Source organism: Suricata suricatta, chromosome 14 (genome assembly GCF_006229205.1).
Source record: "Suricata suricatta isolate VVHF042 chromosome 14, meerkat_22Aug2017_6uvM2_HiC, whole genome shotgun sequence".
NCBI classification, from domain to species: Eukaryota; Metazoa; Chordata; class Mammalia; order Carnivora; family Herpestidae; genus Suricata; species Suricata suricatta.
In genome coordinates, this window is record NC_043713.1 from 37465007 (window position 1) to 37484839 (window position 19833).

At 35.1% G+C, this 19833-nt stretch overlaps 1 protein-coding gene across 4 annotated transcripts in view; it reads left to right on the forward strand.

Annotated features, from left to right (window-relative positions):
- NOL4 (nucleolar protein 4) overlaps positions 1-19833 on the forward strand; it is a 401348-nt gene that overhangs the window by 112841 nt on the left and 268674 nt on the right. For all 4 annotated transcript variants that reach the window (XM_029922697.1, XM_029922696.1, XM_029922698.1 and 1 more), the window contains exons 3-5: positions 6193-6304; positions 7215-7327; positions 13282-13414. In XM_029922697.1, coding sequence (XP_029778557.1) covers positions 6193-6304; positions 7215-7327; positions 13282-13414 — 358 coding nt within the window. The remainder of the gene's footprint in view (positions 1-6192; positions 6305-7214; positions 7328-13281; positions 13415-19833) is intronic.

The window sequence follows — 19833 nt, forward strand, 5'->3', positions numbered from 1 at the left end:
CTCAAGCCAGTGAGAGCATCTTAATCTTACAAAGAACCTCACACTGGGGAACCCAAAAACCATTTTAGCATGTTAGCCTGTGCTGTGAAAGTAATATCCCAACTCTTTGTGGGTGAGATAGTCTCTCTCTCTCTCTCTTTTTGAATGCTGATAAGCAAGAGAGGTTATAAAATATGGCGATTACAGGAGAGTCTCTGAAACCAGCTTGTCACCTGAATCCTGTCTCTTTACTTGTTTGACAAGTTACAGGACCTCTCTGGAGCTTAGTTTCCTTATCCTTTAAACAGAGATGACAGTGGTGATATGATACTAATCTCTTCCCGGGACTTTTGTGAGGATTGAAGTATAAAATCCACGTAGAATCCTTCCTTAGCACAAGCAGTTTTTAAGGACTAAATTCATGGAAAACTGAAATGCACATGTATTGCTCAGGAAACATTTCCTTTTGGGTAAAACAGCAACAGTGAGCTATAGTGGGCATATATTGAATGATATCTTAATTTTGAGAATTGTCCACTCTCTGCCGTTTCAGGAATAGAGTATTGAAGATATATGAGCATTTTTCTACTGAAAATGTTCAGAAATTAAACAGTTAAAATTAGAGAAGAAGAGGCTTGGGACTGAGGAAGAGAGACCTAGAACAAAGAGCCCTGTTTTAAAATTCTCTGTTAGCGATGTTGCTATCCCAATTTTATGGCTTGGGTTAATGAGCTAAACTTGCATCCCATAACTGTGAGACACACAGTCTGAGAAAGTACAGTAAAGTGGCAATTTATTATTACATTGCTTTGATGGACTTCTTCAGCTTTTCTAACTCGATGTTACTTCATATATTCAGATCTAGGTAGGAAAGATTTATGTCTATAGACAAAGCTCTGCTTTTCAAAAGTAAATATAAGAAAACTTTAGGATTTAAATGTTATTGAATTTATAAGATAACATTTGCAAATCAGTTTAACTATGGTTGATGTTTTATTTAAGTTTCTTTTTTAATTTTTAAATTAAATTAAAATTTTTAATGTTTTTTAAAATTGATTTTTGAGAGACAGAGAGAGACCGCACAAGCAGGGGAGGGTCAGAGAGAGAGGGAGACACAGAATCTGAAGCAGGCTCCAGGCTCTGAGCTAGCTGTCAGCACAGAGCCCAATGCGGGGCTCGAACCCACAACCGTGAGATCATGACCTGAGCCGAAGCTGGATGCCTAACCAACTGAGCCACCCAAGTGCCCCTAAATTAATTTTCTAAGAGAAAGAGAGAGAGCATGAGCAGGAGAGGGGACAGAGGACAAGAGTAGGAGGACCTTATGCATGCTCCACACTCAGCACGGAGTTCGACACAGGGCTTGATCCCACAACCCTGGGCTCATGACCTGAGCTGAAATCAAGAGTCAGTGCTCAACTGATTGAGCTACCCAGGCACTATTTGGATTGCTGACATTTTTGCCTTAACAGAGCTGTGTTGAGAGGAAGCCAGAATTTGGCTTTATGTTCATAAGGTTTTGAAAAATACAGTTTCTTCTTTCTTCAGAGTGGTGGGGACATTGTCAAAGTAAAATGCTTATCCTCTTTTCAATCATAAAATTTTCCAGTAAACTTTTCAAAAATGTGTCTCTGATTTTTTTTCTGTTGTTTTAACCCACAAGTGGAAGATCCGTAGCAGTGCCTCTATGGGACTTGAGCATTAGGTCTTCCTTGGGTGGATCTGTTTATCATTAGATTACTAATGTCGTACTATCTTTGTTATAGAGGACGAGTTTATTGTTTAATCCATCAGAAGATGCCCCAGTTCAATTATTTTTATGTAGAAGTATTATTTTTTTGATGGGAGAGGTCATTTATTTTCCTTTATCATAATTTGGCTCATCATATTCTGTATTGTTGATGAAGTCCAGTTTTAATGGACTTATGGAATATACTATTTTCATTGAAAACAGCATTAATAATGCCCAATACAGAGAGGGATTAGGTCTTTAGAAGTGGTAAGTAATGAAAAAATATGTTGTGCCCCAACATCCCAACCCCTCAACCACAGCCAATTCAACTTTAATAAGAGCAGCAACAACAAATCTTCAGCCATCATTCAAGTTTAAGGAAGTTTCACAAGTGCTGACTTTGTCCTGTGAGGACACTTTGATAATTCAGGTGTTTTTGAAATCTACGATTTAAAAAAATCTATTTAGATGTTTCTTCTTTCTTTGGACCCCAAGCATTTGTCTGTCGGATAAGCTCAATCATGGTCCATTCAATTCACAGAAATAGACCGGTATTTGGGAGATCCGGGCTTGAATTTCAGCTCTTTGCCTTGTCTTTTGTTGCATAAAAATGGCAACTCATTTCATCTCTGTTTACCAGTGGATCCATATATCAAAAAACTGCTGTAAAATCTGGTTAGCTACTGTCTAAAATAATGAATGCAAAAAGTCAATGAAAAATATAAAGCATTATATAAATCTAAGAAAACGAGTCTGGATTCATAGGAAGAACATTTCTGAGAAAGATGCCTCACAGCTGTTTACATGTTAAATAATGTTGGTGTTAGTTTATAAGTCTCAGTGTGGCTAGGTTCTAGTCCTTCCTCTGGATGTGAATTTCTTATACAAGCAGTATATGTGGTTTGTCATAAGGCAGTTGTCCTCTTAGTGTTTAGCACAGAGAGAGCAAGACTAAGATCCATTCGTGTTGTGTTTTGCTTCTTATTACTAAAAAGATGCAGTGTTTCCTCATGGACAAATTCTACGTAAATACTCTGTATCCTTCCCAAATACAAATATAATTCTAAGAACACATCTTCAAGTGATGTGTTATCCTCATCAGTGTTCTAGAAAATGTTCCATACTCTGTATTCAAAGCTCAGTTTCTGTCCTAGAAACAAATAAGTGATTATATTTGAGGAAAAGGTCAAGGAAAGAGACAGTTATGAATGATTTTAACATTTCACATAGTTAATTATAGTATTAATAAAATGGTATTTCAAGTGTCTGAACCAAAATGTTTTTCAATTCTCATCCCTTCTAGGTTTTATTTGCAATGACTATTACATACTACATGAAGGATATTGGGACTTTGATAAAAGGAGAGCCTAGAAGAACATATCCCTAAGTTTTATCACCATTTATGAATATCTATTTAAAGTTGATTTAGCATTTCAAACATTCACTCCCAGCAAATGGAAACAGGGCCTTTCATTAGAGAAGGAGCCATAAGGGCATTTTGCCCCTGCCTCAATTTCTAACGAGGCTTCATGTGTGCGCTTTCAATGTTATCTCTAAATGGGGCTACAGGAGGATACCAAGAGGATCAAAAGACAGGGCTTTAATTATGGAATGTATTTATTCAAGTGTACTATAATTTAAGAGCTTTTACAGAATATTTCTTCATTTTTCTAAATATTCTAAGAACTTGGCAATGAACGTTGCCTAGGATTCTTAATTTCAAAGAGGCCTGGGAGGGAAAATTCTAGATAAGGAGAAAGAAATTATTTTCCTTCTTCACCTCTACAAGCAGGAGAAATATTATTTCAGAAATGAGTGTAAGATGTAAAGAGTCTATCTGGAGGGTCTTTTCTCCTTGTGCTTAAGAAGACTCTGAGGTCTGCGAGCCCCAGTGAGTGTGAGGAGGGGCACAAGGATTCAAGGAGAGTAGGGTGCCTTGGCACATTCTGAACACCAAGAAAAGGGCCCCAAGGGAGTGCTTGTATTCACGTACATAACATGCGGTAACGTGGCAAGTGCTATGCCAGATAGCACCACAGAGAATAATGTGATAGAACACTTGCTAAAATTTTTCTTCTAAGATACACAGCGGGATTTTATACTTTTTTCCCATGCCCACCTGTACACAGGAACACAAACATTTATGACCATTACAGTGACTTGTTTTCCAAAATTAAACCATTAAAAGAATGATTTTAAAACAATTGGTTTGGAGCTAAGTACTGTTAGGGCAAGTAACACAATTGGGCCAGGTCAATGATAAATCTGTCTCGAAGGGATTCCTATGCACCTTATTAGCACTGGGAAAAGGGAAGATTGTGGAGAGCAACAGGACCCTGGAAGCAAATGCAGGGTGTCTTCAACTCCCCATTTACCCATCATTTGTCCAATGAAAGGTTTCTCTTTTATATAAGTAGATAGGGTGTAATAGAAATCCTCTGAAAATCAATAGAACTTTCTGCTCAAATCCTATGGGTTGAAGAATTTACTAGTCAGCCTCTTTAGTTCCAATGGACTCCACCTCCATACAAGTTAAAACATTAGGGCCAGGCAGGCATTGTGGACTTTTTTTGGTAAGTTCTGAATTATTTGAATATATGTTTTTGGAGAGTCAGAAAAAAAAAAGATCTCCAATCAGATTAATAAATCAGGCAAAGGTGTGAGTTCCTTCTATAAAATAGAGTAAGAATCAAATGTGTGGTATGTGTGTGTGTGTGTGTATATACATACATATATATATATATATATATATATATATATATATATTTAGGGAAATAGGATAAGAGAAAGTGAATGAGAATTTAATTTGTGTGTATGTTTCCTTATTAAATAACTAATATAAAATAGTTTGGTGCGGGGCACCTGGATGGCTCAGTTGGTTGAGTGTCCAACTCTTGGTTTTGGCTTAGGTCATGATTCCAGGGTTGTGGGATAGAGCTCTACATTGGGCTCTGGCTAAGATTCTCTCTCTCTCCCTCTGCCCCTCTTCCCCACTCATGCTTGCTTGCTCTCTTTCTAAAAAATAAAATAAATGACATAAAATACTTTCACGTTTTTCTGTTTATTTTTCTCTCACAATTCTTTGTACATTATGAAGTATTTTTTTAACTGGACAACATCTTAATTTACAAACGATAGTCAATTAAAAACTCTATTAAAGTTGAATTTAATTACCTGTATATGGATCATCCATGATAGATTTTAATTGTGGACTTGTGCCTTCTATTTGGTATTCTCATGGCTTTTTTTGTCCTGACGTGGGATAAGTGATACGAACTGATTTTATTATTAAATGCAAGGCAAAGTTTGCTTTACAATTTTGGATTTTAGTGCATGGGGTTTCTTCAATGTTGCACTTTTTATACAGCATGAATAAGTAAAAGTTGTCCCATCACCATTAATGGAATTGGTGTAGACTTGTACTCAATTATACACAAGGTGCATATTTCCTTTCTACAAACTTAAAGTACAGTAGTGTTCATAATAGCTGTACATGCACCTGAAAAGTTGTCACTGGGATTTATGTATCACTTACAACTCAACTCACTTCTTCTTTCTAGTATATTTCATGTACCAGTGGTAGTGCTGTGGTAGAATATTGATGCCCTGCATCACACTTCTTAGGAGCACTGTCTGAGTCAGTGTCCACTTTTATTTAGAGATATTTAACAGTCTTTCAGTATCACTTCAGAAGTTATTTGCTTTGATGAGAGAAATACCTGGGATTCTGAAAAATTAATATTAAACATGACTGACAAGACTATTGATTTCTAGTGGGATTCTAGATCATGGTTCTAAAAATAGAAGCTCTGTAGGGTATACCGGAGAAGCTTGCTCTGAAAGTCAGCCTCAGCTATTGTGGACATAAATTTTGAAGCACTGACATAAAATAAATGAAATAAGTGGCCAAAATGCATTTCCAGGTGTGTCATTTTCTGTGGAAGGGATGATTCACTGCAGCAAATATATACATGAGTTCTCTTAGAATTTTCTGTTATTTCTACTTTAAATGTTTTGAAAAGCCATACTGAAGAAATGCTCTTTAATGCAAAATCTAAAGCTTAATGTTTCTAGTTGGGGCTAAATTTTTAAAAATATATGTAAAAATTGGATAAAAGTCTGATGGTGCTTGTCGTAAGTTTAAAAAACAATGTTGGCAATTTTTCATAAGGAAAATTCACTAGACTATCTGGACACTGTGATTACTTTGCCTAAAAGAAATGCAGAAACATAAACAGATATGCATCCAGATGTGGGTGATGTTTTGTTCTCCACATCGCATTATTAGCTATTCCTAAGAGACATGCCATCAAGTTGGATAGATATTTCTTGAAATGATGCATGGTACGCAGTGCATGCTTTCATTGTGCTTCCTGCCTTTATGGAATAATGCGTCTTACTGGGAAATACAGTGATCATGTCTGTTGACTCATGCACAGTCAGCTTATATAATAACACCTCTATTTTGTGAATCATTTCAGATTTCAGAGAGCTATGCCTTCTTACCAAGAGAAGCGGTGACGCGGTTTCTAATGAGCTGCTCAGAGTGCCAGAAAAGAATGCATTTAAACCCAGATGGAACAGATCACAAAGGTAGCTGCGGTGTCAAATAGTGAGATTTAAAGTCATTTTACTCATAATGGCAATTTATATCCTGCGTCTTTACAAAACTGTGGTAGACTGAAATAGTTCAACAAGTCTGATCATCTCGTTGATTCAAGTCAGAGGCAGCCAATTTTGAATATCCACTTACAGAGTAATTCTGTGCCTGCTCTCGGAAGAAAGGCCAGTTTTGACTATGGCAAATAACTTTTTTCCTATAATATTTTAATTTTCACATATCATGTATATTTCATGGTATTTTAAATATATTTAGCAAGCAAATTAATGTTCCATCAATATCCTTTTAAATCTACCAATTCCTTATTTCTGTACGTGAAGGGTATATAGTATGGAGTGCCTCCACTGAAACTTTCTACATGAAAGATATACTTTGGCTTTTGTTCTCCTTATCAATTATGCCTATTAGTTTCCTAATCTATGAATTCCTCTGAGAGTTTAAAATAATCTCAAACAACATTTCAGTTAGCCCATTCCCATGTATTGGGGGATGAATAGACATAAAAGAAAAAGATGACAGGAAAAAATGCACAAATTTCCTTTTTCACTCAAGTAGCACATAGAGAAAGTAGGTGTGCAGTAAAGGGGAAAAATACAACAATACCAAGAATTGTGTTTAATCAGTATGTTGGATTCACCCATTGTTACCAGGGTATACGAAAGCTTTGCTGTAGTTTGAAGTAACCATTTTATCCATAGCGCTAATTTGTCCCATACATCCTGGTATAATTATTTTTTTTTCTACCATCCATCCATAATGCTACCAACTTCATAAAGGCTTGGTACCTAGAATCAGATTTCAATTTTAACAACATGGATTATTCTGAAATTACAGGTAGAATGCAGCATCACTTTCACACGCATTAAAAATGTTTTATTACAGATAATGGAAAACCTCCCACTTTGGTGACCAGCATGATTGACTACAACATGCCAATTACCATGGCCTATATGAAGCACATGAAACTTCAGCTGCTGAACTCACAGCAAGATGAGGTAAAATGGAGATATTGACTTGCAAGTCAGAATGAAGTTTGATAACCATGACTATTGTATTAAGCATGATGGCATTTTGAAGTTGGCAATTTATTTTTTAATGAAAGGAATGTCACTGGGGTTGCACAGATGGAAAAACAGGCAGAAACTTCTAGTCCTTGACAGAGAGTCCTTGTCTTAACACATCTACCTCAGTGCTGTGTGGGAATGTGTTCATTCCTAAGAAAGATTCTTTTCCCTTAACTGATCACCATAAAGCTAGTCTTGGTAAAGTGCTAGGAATTTCAAAGGAAAGTATCCCAAATGAGTGAGTATCCAAAGAACGTGTCTAATAGTACTCAGGCTATTTTTCCTGGAAATTATAAAAGTCAATTTAATAGATATTTCAAGTGTAACCATTTCTCCACCATTTAAATCTTCCATATGTGTTAAATTTTTTTCAATATTCTGCATATCAGTTTGTCGACTTCTCTGTGTTTTCTAGAGATAATTTGTTGTGATTCTTTCTAATTAGAGGTATTTTGAAGTTTCAAATTATCCTGTTTAATTTGTAGAGTCGAATCTAGATGTGTACTTGCTGGCACGTATTAGACACAAATGCACTCTTGTTAAATATTCTTTAGGACACTGACTGTTCAATTTGGTATCTGAAAGTATCTCAGTATCTCAAAGATCAGGACCAAGTTATATATATTTCTCCACCAAAACTTGTAGCTATAGGGGCTTAGGAAATCCTTGGTAACTAGTTAGTTAACAAGCCATTAATCAATAGTCACATTCAAATGATCAATATTAGGAATGGTTTCTCAGACTAATACATACACTCCTTCTTGAAATTTCTCAAGCATAGGAAATGTGGTTAAATATTTATTTAACCAAATACAGCATTATTTGGTGAAGTGTTATAAAATTCTTTCAAAATTACCTTGTTGAGCTCACTTTAATAAAACTCATTTTTTGTTTTCATCTTTATTTGGGCAGGTTTAATCTTAAAACTATATTATAAAATTGTTTTATCTTAAAAAACCATTAAGAGTACACTCTGTGAGAAGATCTGTATTTGTACAGTGGCAGAATTGGATTTCATATGATCAGATGGCTAATATAAATGATTAAATAAATAGTAATAAAATCTTTGGGTTAGAGATATGAAAGACAACTAAAAATATTAATGTCTATCTATCCTAGAGAATGGAAAGTTATTCTCATGATTTATTATATAATTGGAAAAAATTTTAAGCCTCATAAACTAGCTGGAGCTGTCAAATTATTTGTAGGAAGCTCATTTAGATGTTGGTACATTTATTTCTAGGCTAAAAAGTAAGAAAATCAACTTTGTGCCAGCAGTACAGCCCACATATGCTGGATCCTTCTGGCTTCTACAAAATCATAAGTGTTTCACATAACGAGAGTAGATCCTTTTAACGTATAACTGGATTAGAAAAATAGCTCTCATCCATACATTTTGAAAATACCAATTGGATGTACACTGCCTTAAAAATATTCATATAAATGACTAGATCATTTGCAAAATGTTAGAAGTTGTGATTGTTGAAAGATAGGAAGGTGATTAAGTAAATTACATTAAAAGGAATTCAAGTGAGATATTTCTTTGTGCTAAAGTGTATTTAAATTTTAATGTGTTAATTCAATTAGTTCAGCCAGTATTTATTGAGTACTTTCTGTGTAACTGGCACTGTTGTTGATAATGGAGATAAACTGAATAAATTGACAAAAATATTATCTTTATTAAACTTATCTTCTAGTTGTGGGGGAGAAAATAAAGGAGGTAAATGATAAAAGTGTATGTATAAGAAGATGCCAAATGCTATTAAGAGAAATAAAGATGGCCAGGAATGAGAATCCCGTTAGGATTACAAAATACTTTTTCCAAAGTAAGATCAGTTGACCTTCTTATAAACTGTTGATGGAATTTGAACCAGAATAAACTTACAGGGGAGAGTTTGTCAATAATTATTAAAAAAAACTTTTTAAATATTACCCATATGCTTTGACTAGAAATTTATACTAAGGAATGTGATGTATGAAACAACTTAAGTACGAGGATGTTTGTGGCATTGCCTATAGTGAATGATTGGAAATATTTTCAAGATGCAACAATGAGCAGTTGTCAGATTTTTCACTCCCTGATAGGGTAGCCATTAGCTACATGTGGATATTTAAATTTAATTGGATATTAATTAAAATTAACTAAAATTAGATTTTCAGTTCTTGAGTTGCACTAGCCATGTTTCAAGTGTTCAGTAGCCAGGTATGGCTCATAGTCACCTTACTGCCTAGGAAATATTAAAGAGTAATTCTATCAGCACAGGACGTTTTTCTGAACATTATTAACTAACTAACCAACGTTAGGGGTGCCCATGGAGATCATTGCACTGCATGTTGCAGGATCCCACCCCAAGATTCTGATTCTAGACTTACTGTGTGATGTGGTGATCTGAATTTTTAACAATATCTACACTCATGCACGCTAAGGTCTGAAGTGATGCATTTCATAGAAAGGCTAATAATACGGGCTTTAAGTTGGGTTGAGCATAAGGTAAGTGAGAAACAGCAGATATGAGATTGTGGGAGTGGTTTCCAAGCAGTCATATGGAAAACCCTTCATGTTTGATTGAGCAGTTTGCACAGGACTTGGTAGATTTGGATTGACTTCGATATAGCTGCAAATTTATGAGCAGAGAGGTAGCACTTTCTGAAGTGGAAAGGTTGACTTAGCAGTAGTTAATGAACAGGACTGGTGGGGAAGAAATTGGAGGCAGATAGATACCTAGGAGACTATTATTAATCATTCAGGAAATGGGAAAATGAGATCAGGACAAATAGAATGGAAATCAGGAGTTGCATGGTACAGACCCTTATACGTAAAACCTGGAACTTGAAAACTAAAACAAAATATGCAGTGGGATCAGGGATCTGAATTTCAGGTAATTGTCTTAAAAGGAGAAAGACTGGGGATAAAATTATTTGTTTGAGTAAAATACTTATTCTAATTTTTAAAAAATTAAGCCTTAGGGAAGCAAATTCTATGGTGGTTGGCCATGGTTTTCATTATCCTCAGGTTTTAATAACATAAGGAATAAAGTCAGATCGTAGGATGGGAAGATTCTTTTTCTGATTGTCATGCAGATTAAAATACCCACAGAGGAAAGAATTAAGATGAATGGCCTACAGACGATCATGAATAAAATAAAATACTTAATATCATATCAGTCAAATTTTCCAGGTCTTCACTCTTAGAAATATTTGGTAATTTCTTTCTAGAATTAGCATTCCTTGGCAATTAGCATTGTGCCTATGTTGATAATAAAAAACCACATTATATTGTATGCACATTTGCCACCTCTTAGTAAAAATTAGTAATTTAATCAGTTACTAATTTGAAAAGAACTTACAGAATGAATATATGTACTTAGTTTTGTTAACCTCTTTATATATGTAAGCAATTGAATATGTATATTCTAAGAAGTAGAATTGTGAAAGTTAAATTATATTTTGTAGGAAATTATAAAGGAAAATCTTTAAGACAGTCACAATCATTGAGACACCTATGAGAAATAGAATGGTGATTTAAAAAAAATACACAGCAGGTACATTTGGTTATATAACCATTTAGTTTATATTCCACATTTCTTAAAATGTATGCTTATAAGAGTGTTATTTATTGATGATAAAATGTGTATTGATTATTCATAATGTGCTATAGCAGTTTGTATAATCATTCCATGAGTCAGATTTTGAAGATTCTTTTATCTAGCTTTCCTTTAAACTCCACACATACATTCTGACATATACAGACATTTAAACACACATGTATACACACTTACAAATATATATATTCAAGATGCTATATATTAGAAATGATATTTTACTAGATTATGTATGGTTAGCTATTTGTAGTATACATAATAAATACTGATTTTAAAGACTATGTTTATATAAAATACACAGCTACTTTATAAACACATATTGATCATCTTTACTCTTATATTTAAATTTATTTTTTGTATATGTTCATAAAATGTAATCAATATAAATCCTATTATATACTGAGGAATTTCTTATGTATTCTACATAAAAATATTAAAAGTTTTGTACTTCTATATCTGACCTTTTCGTAACTACTTTAAACATTATTATATTTGCTTAATCTTTATATAGTCCTATGACATTGATCCTATTATTCCCATTTTATAGATGAAGAAATTGAGGCACAGAAAGGTTAGGTAACTTACTGAAGGTAACACATCTAAGTGGCAGAGCTGTATCTGAATCAGTCATTCTGGCTTTAGGGAATGTGCTCTAAAATATTATCGTATCATAGACACTATATGTAGTATATATAATAAATATCTGTATCACCTACATGTGTGCATATATATAAGTATGTATATGTATATGGTACACACTGATAAGATTGACATGTACATTGAATTCTGTTATTTTTTCTCTTTTTAACGTAGATATTTATTTCAGATGCTTTGGATTTTCTTAGAATTTAGAATTGGAGAAAACATAATGTACCGAGAGAGGGCATGCCGCCGGGAGACATCTGTGTGGCTCAGTGCCCAGGGGCCTCACAGAGTGGCATTTCCTTGCTGAATTAAGGAAGAGCTAGTGCTACTCAGTATACCCAGACATGATCAGACCTTTCGTAAAGGAAGGACACTAAATTCACCCTGACCTGACCTATGGATCAGAATGCCAATATGTTAGTCTACTAGAACGTTCCTGTCCCCTAACCATAGCAACTTCTTTGCTGATACCAAGATGTCATTTATGAAGCCAAGGTAACTCTTCCTATTCAAAGAAGTTATGTTCTCAAGCGTAAGTGACTTCATATGAATCCCAGTTCCGGTATATGATAGTGGGATACATTCTTTAACTGCTCTGTGCCTCAATTTCTCAATCTGTAAAATTGGATGAATCCTGGTACCTGACTCACAGGTTGTGATAAAGATGAAGTGAGTAAACAAATATAAAGAACAGTCACATGTAACATAAATAGCACTACTACCACAGCTGTTGCCAATTATTATATTAATACTGAACTTTGAGATCAGATATTTGCAAGTTAAAGCCAAACCTGGTGATTTTGATTAAATCCTTACAATATGTTACACAAGTTTGTCAGCCCTTCCTGCCTACATATGCACACCATTTGGCCAAAAATCAGTTCTCTAAAAGGAGTTTGCATCAGTGAAATGACTACAGCAAAGTATCTTAGATTTGGTTTAACTGAATTTTTGGCAGAGTTTGATGAATTGACCATTTGAAAAACTGGCCTTTTGGTAATTCAGCCACTCCGCGAACGGGCTTTTGGAAAATGGATCTTTCACACTTCTACCAAAAACTTTTGTGGTTGCGGTACTGTGCATATTCACTTGTAAGGAAAGAAGGGACATGTTAAAACCTTGCTTTTAGTAAGTGTGGATTTTCAGTCTAGCCATATAACTGTCAATTATGAGAATCCATCTTGTTTTCCAAGGAAATTTTTTTGGTTAAGGTTTTCTTATTGCATATTAAGCTTTTTGCTTATAATATTTTATTAGGTCATTTGTTTTTGGACTCAAAACATATTTCTCTATGTTTTATGTTTTCCAATTGACTGTCCTAGAAAGGGCTTTACTAATTAAAAAACATTTTTTCATTATTTAGGATAATTGTTCATGTATACCCTTCCTAAACACATTATTTTGCCTTTTAAATCTGCCTATATATAGATACATTGTTTGATTTTTCACAAGCCTTGAAATTCCTTAAAGAAAGAAATCATTACATTATTTGTTATTTCAAGTATCTGTTAATATGTAACACATTTTACTGAGTTCTTCTGTACTAGCTAAACTCCAATTGACCCTGTAGATATAATGGTCACTATTTGAATGAGCTGTATTTTATGATGCTTGATGATATTTTAAAACCATTTTCAGGATGAAAGTTCAATAGAGAGCGATGAATTTGATATGAGCGATTCAACACGGATGTCAGCTGTGAACTCTGATCTTAGCTCCAATCTTGAGGAGAGAATGCAGAGTCCTCAGGCTCTTCATGGCCAGCAAGACGGTAAGCCTTTCAACCTGAACAAACAAATTAACAAAACAACAAAAACCCAAGTCAGAATTTATTAAAACAACAACCATCTCATGCTCTTGTGCCGACGTTTTTATCTGTTCCTATGGGGACTTTTCTGTATCCTCAGGTTCCATTATCTACTTTATTATTTTTAGATTCAAGTACTTTGTTCAAAACAGATGTTAGTTCTAAAAATCCAAGCTTTCCCATGTTTTGCTCCCTGAACTTAAAATGTGTTGTATCAGTGTAGTTTGGGGTTTCTGCGATGTTTCCTAGCTTTGGTTTCTTGGGCCATGATATTAAGAGTCTAAAAATGATCAGAAGAGTAATTTGAATGTTTTAATTTTCCTGAAAGACAAAGATGTAATTAAAAAACAATTTATATAAAAGAATAATTTTTCCAGAGTGATTTTGCTGGGTAAGAAGATTTTTGGTGGGATTTTGAGCTACTTTATAAAGCTGTAAGGGAAAAATCTGTCATAATCTCTTATTCCTGGGTCCACTGGCAACTCTTGAATTATCCAAATGGTGTTGATAGGAAGTAAACTGGATACGTAGAGAAGGTAGACCAGGCAGGTAATGTTTTAGGTCTACTGTTTGCAGAGATCTTTAAAAATCATCTTGGTAGATTTCTGTCTTTGTAAGTATAAAATTATGTATGAAGTAAATGTGCCTTACTGAGGTAATTGTGAATGAAAATTAAGGGTTATAAATAGAAGGCAGTTGGCCACTTTCATCCATTAGTTTATTATTCCGGTAATTAACAAGTTTGCATGAACTTTTTGAGTGTAGAGTTTTGTGCCTCCATCTGTAGATATGGAAGTGAAAATTTTCCCTTGCGCTCTCTGATGCTTGCTATTAAAAACTGTTTGTAAAAGATTGGTGCATTTCTAGCTGTGGTTAGCGATCTGCTTTTGCTGTCAAAGTTTAAGAAATCCTTAGTTTTAAGTATTTCAAAAGTTCAGAAAACAACGTGGCAAGCATGTTTCTTTTTCACAATTCAGATGAATCTAAAAGATGTTGGTGTTCTTGTTGGCATGAATTACAAGGAATGAGGTGTGCACTGATCAGTGGCCTTAAAATGTCTTACCTACTATATATAGCATGGCAGAGCTATTGTAGTAGAATGGACATTTACTTGGGAAAGTTGTTACTTTTTAAATGTTTATTTTTGAGAGAGAAACACAGAGACAGAGTACGAACGGGGAAGGGGCAGAGAGAGAGGGAGACAGAATCTGAAGCAGGCTCCAGGCTTCACACTGTCAGCACAGAGCCCGACAGGGCGATGGAACCTACAAACCCTGAGGTCATGACCTGAGCCAAAGTCAGACACTTAATTGGCTGAGCCACCCAGGTGCCCTTACTTGGGAAATTTCTAAGAATGAAATTTTTTTGGCTTAGATAAAAATTATCTTTTTTCTTTTAAAATCTGAGTAGACACCTGCAGATTTTGACTTTTTACTGGAAATTATATAGCACTAAGGTCATAGAATAACTGAACTATATATCAGTGATAAATATATTTAGGGATATATCACTCTACTAATATTTGTTCACGTGCTTTGCCTATTCACACCATCATCATTTTTAGTCTATAATTTTGGAGAATGACACAAGAGGATGTGTCTCATGATACAAATTCATGGTTTTCTTGATTGAAGTTGTCAGTTGTGGATATTTTGCTAGGGGATAGCTGATGTGAGATAAATCTATATTGATTCTAATAAGATTCAGTGGAATAATTTCAAATACTGTTTACTCTTGAGGGAAAGCACTTTCTTGTCATATGTTGATGCATGCCTCAAGGATAAGGACATCGTCATTCCTTCTCCAACCTAAACCTAAGTCTTCTCTTATATAAATGCCTTTTCCGCTCACTTCTCACTGAGTTTTCTTCTGCAAGGACTTATTTCCTTTTCCTGCATCTTGGGTTTTCCCCAGGATCAGTATATAAGCATGGTGTGAGAGATAGATGTCCTCTTGAGAAAGCTTCCATTTATCCCATGACGCCCTTCCCTTCAGAGCCCCGTTTCTCTGCACCATTCCCGCAGTACACTTCCCAGCAAAACACCTGTAAAAGTTGTCTTATCATCTCCACTTTCTCCCCTTACTTCTTTTGCTGGTCCCAGGTACGCTTTCATTCTTGCCAGTCCACTTTGGAGTGCTCGAGGGTGCAACCCTGAGCTCTCTCCTCCCCTACACTGACTCTAAATGATCACACTGACTCATGTAGCACGCTGATGAATCCCAGATTTGCTTCTCTAAGTGCTGATATCTCTCCTCACTCCGGACTCTCTTCCCCAAACACCTAAATTTTGATATTCTTCAGATCACGTATCACTGTATGAAATATTATTTTTCTTATTTATTAGCTGTTTCTCTTCTAGAATACAAATGCCATATTAGGGAATAGATTTATGCTTTGATTTTCCTTTCAGTTGTTCAATTTGCTGTAGTTCTTAAATGTTCCATTATTTAAAAAAATGAAAATACAACATTTTACCATTGCCATCATTTTTTGCATAAGTTTTACATATTTTTTATTTTGCTTTTTTTTCTTTTCTCCTTTCTTCTGACAATAGCACTCCCATAGGTAATCCATGTTGACAAACTACTGTATCATTTCATTTTTCTCTGTACTGACACGCAAATACACACATACATGAACATGCCTAAGCACACAAACACACACACATAAACAAACATATGTACATACTGAGAACGTTTGGTTACCATTTATAAAAATACGTTCATTTTCTCTTTCCCTCCCTCCCTCTCTGCCTCTCCCACACTCTCTCTCTCAAAATTATAAACTTCAAAAAAATATATAAAAAATAAGTTCATATTATTTGCACTATTCCATATCTTGTTTTTCTCATCCGTTGTTACCTTTTAGAGCTTTCTATATGGTGAATGTATATGTAGTCGAGCAGGGAAAGGAGACATGGTCCCTATGTCCATATAACACACAATCTAAAGGAACAAAAGTATACACGATATAACCCTTGTTTGATTACTGTTCAACTAACCAATGTGGGAACATTCCAGCCTCTGTAAAAATAAGAATTCATAGTAGTCAAACCTGTAGTTTACGTCTACCTTTCTTAAGTCAGGGGGGACTCTTGGTGCTAGACTTACTTTGGATCTAGGGGTGTACATGTGTACATGGTGTATGTGACATTTGGGAGTAGTCAGAAGATAGGGACTGATGATATAACAAATCCAATTTTGGGTGGGCAGTCCACACACATCTTCAATCTAGTCCCTTCCAAAATTTCTTGACTTGGGCACTAGACACCTAGTTCAGACACTTCAAATGTCCAATGAGGGTGAGGCGCATAATCTCCCTGAGTTGAAAACAACTGGTATAGGCATAAAAGGCGGGTCCGGGTAAGAATCCTGTAAGATGGAGACTGAAGAGACCCAATAAAGAGAAGTTTAGAAGTGGAGGTTGGGGAAGAGTCTAAGAAGCGTGTTCAGTCCATTTTCTGAGATAATGGAAATGGTCTCTATTTGTATGTTCTATGCTGATGGTAGTCACCAGCCGCACTGCAGCTACTGAGCACTCAAAGTACTGCTAGTGCAACTGAGGAACTAAGGTTAATTTAATTTCATTTCACTTTAATTAATGTTAATTTAGTTTAAAATAGTCACACGTGGCCAGTGGGTAATGTATCAGACGTGTAGGTCTAGAATATTGTTTTACTCTGACTTGGCAGTTAAATTATTTTCTCTGTAGCCGTGGGTTTGGTGTATCTGGAGTCTTTGGAGAAATTGAGAAAAATCTCCTATTTTAACAGTCAGCTGGAACTCTAGTTTAATATTGATAAATATGAATAATACATTTTAAATTTAAAATTAAAGTGTTCTATTTTCTTTAATACAACATGATTAATTTATTCTTGTAAAGAAATTAAAATAAGATGTGATGTTTAGAAATCCTTACCTATGATTATAACACAGGTAGGTATAAGAATGTCTTTCTTGGGCACAATATAAAATGGAGAGTTAAAAATCCCTTTAAAAATGTTTTTTCTCACTGTGGCTATGAAAGATTTGTAATATATTCAGTACCAAGGGAAATAATATAAATTCATTGGGGATATATGTATATTATGTGTCTTGGGGAAAGAGAGAAAAAGAAAAGTCTTGCCACTGGGCTAGATAATTAGGTGAAGGTCGAAAAGACACAAACTGGAATGAAGAATTTAGAAAAGGGAAGATTGGTGATAAGATTCATCTTCTTTTGTTTATTTTAAGCTTATAATGCTTCCCTAAATCAACAAAGTTTATTTTAAGGTTATTTATTTATTTTGAGAGAGAGAGTGAGCGAGCATGCATGTACAAGCAGGGGAGGGGCAGAGGGTGAGAGAGAGACAGAATCCCACACAGGCTCTGTGCTGTTAGTGCGAGCTCGATGCAGGGTTTGACCTGAGTCGAACTCAGGAATCACTTAAGGGACTGAGCCATCTAGGCACCCCAAACCTATTTTACCTTTACAAAATTGGGATTTAATTGACATATAAACATGATGTTAATTTCAAGTGTAAAACATAATGGCTTGATATACGCATTTGTTGTGAAATGACCACAGTAGGTCTAGTTGACATCCATTACCATACACAGTTACATTTTTTTCCTGTGGTAGGAACTTTTATTTTTTTTTAATTTTTTAATGTGTTTATTTATTATTGAGACAGGGAGGCAGAGCATGAGTGGGGGAGGGGCAGAGAGAGAGGGAGACACAGAACCCAAAGCAGGCTCCAGGCTCTGAGCTGTCAGCACAGAGCCCAATGCAGAGCTTGAACCCACGAACCGTGAGATCATGACCTGAGCCGAAGTCAGACGCTTAACCCACTGAGCCGCCCAGGCACCCCACGCACTCTTAGATTCTACTTTTAGAATCAACTTTGAAATATGCAATATATAACTATTAACTATAATCATGCTGTATATTATATGTTTAAGACTTACTTATAACTAGAAGTATGTATCCTTTGGCCACCTACACTGGAGTTTGAGTAAAATATAGTAAGCTATGTAAAACTTTTTTACAGACAAAATAATGCCTGTAGGTTAAAATCATTTAAAGATTGCATAATCCCTTGAGTTAACCAAAAAAGCAGGAGGTCCTTGAAGCTATCATGAAATACAGATAGCTTATTATGAAAGAAGCACCCTTGTGCAACAGAATTCCAAAAGGCATTCCCAGATCAAAGAAGCCTAACAATGCTCTGTATTCAGGTGTCCATCAATTTGTGAGTGTCTAGTTCTGCCATCTATTTAAATGGATTATAGGTGGAAATGTGGTCACTTGGGCTTCTGTCCTTGAATCTAGATTCTAGAAATTCGTGGGAGCATGTCATAGCTCAAGAAAATACTTGTTTTCTTAATTATTTTATTCTGAGTGTATACATTCTGCAAACAGCTGATTTATTTGCTTTGCTGTTATTGCCTTAGGTTATTATTAAAGGATGTCTGGCAAAAGAAAAGTATCGGATTTAGAGACAGACTTGAAAGTTTCAGTTCAAAATAAACATTAAACTTCATATGATAGAAGTATACTTTTATAAGAACCATTTTAATTGCTTGTCTGAGTCAATACTGTATTGTATATTAGTGATAGTTTTGCAAGGGAATATTTGTACTTTATTAATTTCAAAAATGTTATTACATAACAGCAAAGGATTTCTGTATTTTTGAGTCACAACAAATTGTTGTATTTTTTCCTGTTGCCCATTTTCTTAAGACTGTTGGAATATAGGGGTACCTGCTCATTCGGTTAAGCATCCGACTCTTGATTTCAGCTCAGGTCCTGATTTCAAGGTTTGTGAGTTTGAGCCCTGCATTGGGCTCTGTGCTGAGCTTGTGGAGCTGCTTGGGATTCACTCTCTCCCCCCTCTCTCCCCATTCTGCTTTTTCTCTCTCTAAGTAAATAAACTGAGGGGAAAAAAAGATTATAAGAGTACTAAGGAAAGTTGAGGTACCCCTTTAACTTTGCACATTACCTTAATCCTCTTTAAAAGTAAGAGACTGCAATGGAAAAAAACATTTCCCATTAGCCCTTATTTTTGTATGGTTTTGCTGATGACATCACAGAATATATTGCTTTTAAGAGTGTGTTCAATGTCCTCAGATTCTTTCTTGACTCAGTGGAATAAAAATAGAGACTTTTTTTAGCTAAGTTTTTTTGCTGTATTTGCTATTTCATTTATGAATCAGTGACTTCTTTATACATTTGAAACCTTAACAAACTACATCCTGTGTACCAGGCAAAGGGCTATGATAATGCATAGAAACAAAAGAGAGGAAAGACTCTCTTAAAAAGTTAATTAACACTTTAATGTCTACCCATGATGGATGGAAGAAGTATATTCAAGGCAACTTTTTCATTCAAAGATGTGTTTGAT